This window comes from Gossypium hirsutum, chromosome D07, assembly GCF_007990345.1.
Source record: "Gossypium hirsutum isolate 1008001.06 chromosome D07, Gossypium_hirsutum_v2.1, whole genome shotgun sequence".
Classification (NCBI taxonomy): domain Eukaryota; kingdom Viridiplantae; phylum Streptophyta; class Magnoliopsida; order Malvales; family Malvaceae; genus Gossypium; species Gossypium hirsutum.
The window spans coordinates 8093220-8101752 of NC_053443.1; the positions used below are offsets into that span (position 1 = coordinate 8093220).

The 8533-nt window shown below is 36.8% G+C and overlaps 1 protein-coding gene across 1 annotated transcript; it reads left to right on the forward strand.

Moving 5' to 3' along the window:
* Positions 1-4673, forward strand: LOC107953510 (protein EARLY FLOWERING 5). Its single transcript, XM_016888835.2, has 9 exons — positions 1-223; positions 642-735; positions 1508-1593; positions 1678-1727; positions 1824-1893; positions 2009-2090; positions 2208-2578; positions 3083-3598; positions 4194-4673. Exons 1-9 carry the CDS (start codon positions 143-145, stop codon positions 4410-4412), a joined length of 1569 nt encoding a protein of 522 aa, XP_016744324.1. The 5' UTR covers positions 1-142; the 3' UTR covers positions 4413-4673.
* Positions 4674-8533: the final 3860 nt, after the last annotated feature.

Sequence of the window (8533 nt, forward strand, 5' to 3'; positions counted from 1 at the left end):
GTGTATATCCGAAACATCGTAGGCCGATCGATTTTCTTTCCCCTAATTTGAAATCGGAATAATAACGAGCAGGAGGAGAAAGAAGCCCTAAAAGATTTAAGAAAATTTGTGAAGAAGACAGAGCTTCAAAGAGAAATAGAAGATGAAGACGACGAAAGGGGGCAAAGTTATGAACCCTACGGATGCCTACCGTAAGGAGCTTCGTAAGAAAGAACTTAAACGGGTACAATCCTACTTCTTTCCGTTTCTTTTCATGGTTTTCTGCTTTTTTTTTTTACTTCAATGATACTCAATTCTTGGTTTTAATTGTTTCGGATTCAATTCGATCTTCCTGTTGGCTTTTTTTTCTTTGTTTCGGTTTGAAAGGGTAAGGAAAAAAGATGTCATCTAAATTGATTTTTTTTTCGGTTGTTTTAATATTTACTTAAAAAAGGTGAATTTCCGAAGAACCCTGGGGAAATTATTTTCTTTAAATTTAATATTCGCCTTAAATAAGCTGTTGAATTTTATTTATTCAAAATTGGAAAAAAAAAACATAGTAGAGGATTGCATAATTTATAAATATAAGTCTTGTCTCGGTTTTAGCATTCACGTACATTTGAATGTTTAAATCGTGGTTGGTGTTTTATATGTTATAACAGAACAAGAAGGAAAGAAAGAAGGTGAGGGAGGTGGGGATTTTGAAGAAGGATCCTCAGGCAATCATGGAGCAGATTGAGAAGTTAGAAGTGATGAGTAAGTCGTTCTTTTTAGATGTTTCATGATTGATTAATGAGTAAATATCTCTGTTTACTGAACTCGAATAAGAGTAGAGCTTATGGTGGTGGTTATGCTTTAATTGCAAAATTTTAAAGCATTGGATTTTATCCTTTTTTACCTATAGTGGTAAAAAATTTAGGACTGTACTTTTAATGAAGGGACTGAACAAGCCTTCGTTACTGATTGGTTTTTTTTTGCTTTATTTTTACTTCATCTGGAGTAGGTTTTGGTTATTATCTTTTGTGGTGTTTGGACATTTCCTTGAACATGGCATTAGCTGAGTTTTTACTAGCGGGAGAAACATAATAATTTCTAAACAAATGGAAGAAAATCAGTATTTCCTTTAAGCAATGATTTGATTTTTTTTAAGTCAATACTAGGATGTTTGGCTATATGTCTTCCTTCTGTGAAGTATTTGTTTGATCAAATACGGCATAAAGATGGAAATGAATTGACTTTTTCCTAGTGTAAGATGGCGATCTTAACGAAAAAATAGATATTAACTACCTAGATAAGTTATCTTTTCCCAATTCCTTCTTTCTTTCTTATGTGAAGAAAGGTTGACAGGGGGTATCATAGAGGTATTATAAGTAGGTTTGTACAATGTAGCAGTGATTCCTATTGAATGTTTATTGCTTCATTTTGTTGTGTCCTCTGTTCACCTTATTCTCTCTACTAATACATTTGATTATTTCTTTGCTGATTTTAATTTTAGAATCTGATCAATAACTTTGTTGAGTTACTGCAGAGGCTGAAGGTGCATTAGACAAAGCAAGAAAACACAAGAAGAGACAACTCGAAGACACACTTAATCTTGTCTTAAAGAAGAGGAAGGTAATAATTTATGGTTTTTCTGACATTTATTAGAATTACATGTCTGTATGAGATAACTACAGTTTTCATTACTCCCTTGGTCAGGAATTCGAAGACAAAATGAAGGAGAAGGGTGAGACCCCTGTTATGTTCAGGTAAATAGACATTATCGTTTTAATATGTTTGTTAATGCTTCATTCTTATCATCTCCCAATTCTTATTTACCTACTATTGTTTGTCTTCTGCTGCAGTCACTTGGGGCCTCCTCGCAGAAGGACAACTGCAGAAGAGGAAGAGAGAGCAAAGCATCCTAAGCCTGAAGTAAGATTTGAATCAGATGACTAACATGTACAATTATTTTTTTGATGGACTCTCTATTTGCTTTGGAGCCTAATTCTTTTCCTTTGCTGCTCTGCTGCTGTTTTTTTTTTTGCAGGACTCTGTTTACTATCACCCTACTCTGAATCCCACTGGGGCTCCACCACCTGGAAAGCCACCCATGTACAAATCGTCAATAGGTCTAGCAACTTCCTCTTTGATTTGTTGTCTGCTTAAACATAGTTCTCTCTCCTGCATTTTTTACTTATTATTTTCTCTCACTCATGCTTTTAGTCTGCTTTTGTTTGGGCCTTCAGGACCTAGAATTCCCTTGTCTGCTGCATCATCAAGTGCTGCCGCATCATCCTCACAGACAGAGTCAGAGGATGTTCCTCTAGCTGTACCACCTCCACCTCCTTTGCCAGATGCTGGTTCAAACTCTGGGGATGGCACGGTTGTGCCTTTATCTTTGCCTCTACCACCCCCACCTCCTGTGCCGTCCACGCCTGCCACAGCAAACTTGGGTATTCCTTTGCCTCCACCACCTCCTGGTCCCCCACCTAAAGAGCAAGTTGCAGTTCGCCCTCCACTACCTCCACCTCCTCCCCTTCCACAGTCTGCACAGCCACTTCCACCTGGCACTAGTGGAAACATGCCAGATGACTCGACCTCCAAGGAGCTGGCTCAGGTAAGCTCTTCTAACATCCTCTCTGGATATGCTGCCTTTCTGGCTTGAGCATATAAACAATATGTATGTTTAAGTGTTTGTGTAATCTTAAGATCTGAAGAGTTTAGTTTATCTACAAAACATACAAAATATTTGATTGGACAATGTACATGATTTCCTCAAGGTCCCATGTCTGTTGTTGAATACTCAAATATTGAGCAGTAGAGAGTTTGATACTGTGCCCTTTCTCACTAACAAAGGTACATCCATTGAAAAAAGTTAAAAAGAACAGAAATTTAGGAGATCTCCAATTAGGTCTTTTATTTTTTTTCCCTATGGCCTCTAGCGCATTTTTAGTTTAGCCCTAAGGTGCAAGGTCTAGGCGCATGTCTTGTCAGCATTGATCTTCTTACACAGAAAGATCTACACTTGGTCAAAAGCTGAGAACGGTGAAATTGTTTCCTAATTCTTTAGAAATATTTTCTTAGAAAAATGTTAATTTGTCTGTCTTGCTCTCCTTCTTAGGTGCCAACTGTACTCCCTCCCCCTCCTCCTGGAATGCCCCCTAAATTGGCTACTAATCAAGGTGAAGGTGCTCCGTCAGAAGCTGATACCAATAACCATACAGCAATTTCTAAAATGGTTCCACCACCTCCACCTCCTCCCAGACAACCTCCGGTGCCTGGACCTGCCATGGTCCCAGCTTTAAAGCCAGATGTATTACCCCCTGGAATACCAGGTTTCCCTCCACCGCCGCTTCCAGATATGCGGGCAGCACTATCTGCCAGTGGACTTCCTAGTCAAACTGCTCCTCCAGGAATGATGGTTCCACTTATTCCAAAACCACCTTTAGGCCCTCCACCTGGACCTCCTCCAATGATGAGACCACCACTTCCGCCTGGTCCACCACCCGCCGCGCTGGATGATTATAATCTTGCAAACCGACCACCCTTACCACAGAAACCATCATATGTTAAATCTGCTGCATCTACTGTTGTTAAGCGGCCACTGGCTCAGCACCAGCCGGAGCTTACGGCTATGGTAAGTGCACATTGCTAGAATTATGTTAGTTTATAATTATTGTGACTATGAATATGATTTTATATATATTCATGGATGCATGAGATATAGAATTTTGGAGCTTATTGAGCCACATTGCTGTAGCTTGGTGATTAAAATGTTCTCTTTTTTTTATAATTTTTTTTGGAACATGTCCCTTTTGGTATGATGTGGGCATCAGCATTGAGTGAGCTCCCATTTATTTAGATTTGGGATGTTGAAACGGTTAAGTAGTTTCACTCCTACCCCTCTGGCTAGTAGCTTCCTTTTAGATGATCTTTAAGGTCTATGCCAACAACCTACATGTAAGGATTAGAACTTTGAAGAATCTTTTCTCTAATATGGTCAAGTATGCACTGTTTCTATATTTTGTGCCATTTATGTTAAGTTGATAACTTATCCTAGCTAACATTGTTTTCTAATCTTGAAAACTATACCAGATAAAGAAATACTATTTTTGTGAACGTTCTTAGCTCTTCCTAAAGACCAATTTGCTGTGTTGGTATATTGCCAAAACTCTAGAAAATGACAGCATAAATGTTATCACAGTCCTGATTTAAGCTATTACGAGTCTTAGGTGCCTGCATCTGTTCGAGTAAGGAGGGAGATTACTGCCCCAAAAGCAAGACCAAAGCCTTCACACTTAATCATGACATCGACCACCAAGCCTGTAGCTACTACCATTGTGAAGCCTGAATCAGCTAGCACATCATCAGCTCCGAAGGCACAGAGTATAGATGACTCGTACACAGCATTCCTCGAGGATATGAAGGCACTTGGTGCACTTGATAGCTGATATTGCCATAGCTAGATTTCAAGGAAAAGTGGCTCCCATGCAATCTGAATGAAGCAGAGGTATAAGCTAATTTTATGGATGTATGGGTTTGGGGATAATTGTTATTCTTTGGTCCAGTTTTTCCATATAGCTGTTTTATGATCAACTGATTGCCGCATTTTTCTGTTGGCAAACTTACAAACTTTCTCAGTTGATGCGATAGGTGTAATGGAGGGCAATTTTCCTCAAGTGAATGATAAAATGTATCTGCTCTGATCATCATATCAATTTTACATGCATTTTGCGTTTGAAAATTGTATCTTAATCTTCTGATTTTTATCCACAAACTGATTATATTTATATTATTGATTCACTGGTTCCCTGTTAATCAACAGTTTTGGTAGAATCAAACTGGATGAGATAGGTCAAGATTGTTCTCATCCTTTCTTTTATACTTATTATTTTTTAGCCATTTATTAAAGATTGACACAAAGGCCAGAAATAAGGGAGATCAAAGTTGACTAAAAGGAATAAAATATGAACTCAATAATGCATAAGAATCTACGTTACATAAACCATTATGTAAACCAGAGGTCACGCTTAAAGCCATGATCTATTTTGATCATTCAGTGCGTCGGCAATGATGTAGATAATTCCATGGATCAAGGGATGCATAAATTCTTTACATCATTAAGCAAATAAGAAGAAAAAGAAGAAGCTTCTTCACCAACAAAAGTGCCAGATTTCAAATGCAAGTATTTGCGACGAAATTTTAAAAATTATATTAGAAAAAGAACTCTGATTTTTATTACAATTATACACATCAATCTTAGTACTTGTGTATGAACCTGTCTGATGCCATGGGGAGGTGGTCAAATTGTAAGGATTTTAGAGGGAGGTCTTTAGGTTTTTCGATCAATTCAATTTTAACTTCAATCGATTTTAGTTTTCTATCTAATAACCTTCTTTGCTATTCTCGACCTCACAGATGATCAAAGAGTCGGCTCCAAAACAAAATAACAAACACAAAATTAATTGAAACTTTGAGCAAGAAAATCAATATTCTCTTTAGGGTGACAATATCAATTTTTTAGATTCATATTATTAATTTTTCATGTGTTATGAATAATAACATCTCTTTAAATCTAAAAGTAAGAACTAAAAAAATCTATTTATTTTATGTTGAAGAAAAATAGAACAAAATGAATTTACAGAGTTTCACCAAGGTAAACTGACTATATAAAATTACAGATTTTTTTCCTTATTAGTAATTGAACGGGAAGGAGACTATCGGAAAAAGTCCAGGCGATTAACATAATTTATGTGTTGATGACAAATGACAAGAAAATAATTAATTTTTCTTTTTGTAAAGGGGGTAAACTTTTACTAGAAAATTAACCACACTAACATTTACATAGGAATTTCCCTAAACCTTAAACCCATAATGCTAAGGGGGAGTGAACCAATTATCTATTGCTTTCTCTTACAGTTGATATATACTTGGGATGTACGAACCACTGAAAAGAAATTCGAAATGTCCTTTGTCTATGCTATGTTAAAATTAGGTGAATCAGTTGAAGGAACTGGCTATGAAGTGTCTACGCCAAACTTGTATGATGACGGGTGCTGTGTAGGGAAATACAAAAGCTCTGAATCAAGATAAGGGATGACCCGAAGAGGTTAGGGGTGTTAAACTAAGCAGATGGATAAAAGGAGGAAATGGAGGTTTGAAATACTCTGATAATATGAATTCTAATTCCTTTATTGAATGAATAATGAAACCTTTACATAGGCTGAATTACAACTGAAAAAATCACTAAAAAATAGGAACAAACCTAAGAAGTAAATCACTAGAAAATATCAACTAATATGATACTTCTAAAGTCTAGCAACAATAAGTTTTGACTGAACCAATAACTTTATTCAAACCAGTAAACTAACAAATTTAACTCTAACATGCCCTCCCTTAAACTGATGCTGTAAGTGATCAGTTTAATTCTTGATCAAAGTGCAAACACCAAGCATTTTTCTGAACTTTAAAAATGATGCCAATTTGAGGGACTTGGTACATACATCAGCAACCTGATCTTCACTTCTGCAATAAATGAAGTCAATTACCGCATCTTTTGTGAGGTCTCTTAGGAAATGAAACTTCACGTCAATGTGTTTACTTCTGCCATGTAGTACTGGATTTTTGGACAACTTTATGGTTGAATTGTTGTCACAATAAACTGTTGTTGCTCCTTGTTGTTTGAACTGCAATCCAGCAAGAATATTTCTTAGCCAAATGGCTTGAGAAGCACATGAAGTAGCATCTACAAATTCAACTTCAGTTGTTGATAAGGTGACAATTGGTTACTTTTTTTATGACCATGAGACTGCACCCGAACCCATCATAAAGACATAACCCGAAGTACTCTTCTGGTCATCTAAATCTCCAGCATAATCGCTGTTAGTGAACCCAATCAAGCTTGGCTTTTCTCCCTTTTTGTAGAATAACCCAAAATCAAAAGTACCTTTCAAGTATTGAAAGATCCTTTTCGCAGCTAGAAGACGTAATTCTTTTGGGTTCTCCATGTATCTGCTAATAATGCTAACTGCATACATGATATCTGGCCTTGTTGCTGTCGCATACATTAAACTCCCTACAATTTGCTTGAAGAGAGTACCATTAATTTTCTTTCCTTCAAGATTCTTTGTAAGCTTCAATCCAACATCTGAAGGTGTGTTGACATGATTGCAGTTACTCATTTGAAACCTTTCTAAAATTTCTCGAACATACTTCCTTTGGGAAATAAATATTCCATCAACAGATTACACTATTTCTATGCCAAGAACATAATGCAGCTTTCCAAGATCAGACATATCAAACTCAGTTATCATTGACCTTTTAAAATCTTCAAACATGGCCCTATCATTTCCCGTATAAATTAAATCATCAACATATAAGCATACTATAAGCATTTTCCCCCATCTGCACACTTTGTATATAGAGTATGCTCATATGGACATTTTTGAAAACCGTCCCCTTGAAAGTAAACAACAATACGACTATACCAAGCTCTAGGTGCTTGTTTTAGTCCGTATAGAGCATTTTTCAATTTATAAACTTTGTGCTCATCACCAAATTTAACATAGCCAAGAGGTTGTTCAATAAATACTTGTTCTTGTAAGTCTCCACAAAGAAAGGCCGACTTCACATCTAATTGGTACATGGGCCATAAGTTTTGAGCAACCAGTGCAATCACCATTTTAATTGTATCAAGCCTTGCAACAGGAGCAAAGACTTCTTTGTAATCCACACCAAATTCTTGTTTGTAACCCTTCGCCACCAACCGTGCTTTATACTTGTCGATGCCCCCATTCTCTTTCAATTTCATTTTATAGAACCATTTTACAGTGATCTTTTTGTGCCCTTCAGGAAGATCAGAAAGTTCTCATGTATTATTTTTTTCAATTGCAGCAATTTCGACTTCCATCGCCTTTCGCCATTTTTCTTCTTTGATAGCATTTTCAAAAGTTATTGGATCACAATATGAAAATAGAGCAAAATGAGTGAGAACATCTTCAGATTGATCAATTCCAGTTACCTCGTAATCTAACATCTATGCTGGCCTTCTTCGAGCACAGCGGGAACATGAATTAGCTATTGTTTCTGACTGTTCGGCCATTGTCGGTGTAATTTCAAAAGTGGCATCATCTACTGGAACATGCTATTGTTGGGGCTGATTTGCTTCTTCACCATTTTCTTCATCAAAGCTTGTTGGTATTTGTTCTCTGGTGGTACTTGTGTTCCGTGATCAGAACTGATTTTCATCAAAAACCACGTTTCGACTGATCAAAATTTTCTTAGTGTTAGGATTATAAAGCTTATAAGCTTTTGATTGGTCATTAACACCAAGAAAAATACACTTCTCTCCATTGCCATCTAATTTCTTTCTCTTTTGATCTGGAACATGGGCAAATGCTACACACCTAAAGATTCTGAAATAATCTACGGTCGGTCGTCGTCCACTCCATGCTTCCTCCGGGGTCATGTTTTGAACTGCAAATGTGGGACTCCTATTGAGAACGTGAATACACCAATTCACTGCTTCAAGCAAAAAACTCTTTGAAACACCGCTACTTGTCAATAGACTTCG

Bases quoted from the DNA above. Each gene is read 5' to 3' on its own strand.
- LOC107953510 (XM_016888835.2), top strand. From the start codon at position 143: ATGAAGACGACGAAAGGGGGCAAAGTTATGAACCCTACGGATGCCTAC. The intron at 224-641 runs GTACAATCCTAC...ATGTTATAACAG, and splicing joins GTAAGAAAGAACTTAAACGG to AACAAGAAGGAAAGAAAGAA. The intron at 2,091-2,207 runs GTCTAGCAACTT...TTGGGCCTTCAG, and splicing joins CATGTACAAATCGTCAATAG to GACCTAGAATTCCCTTGTCT.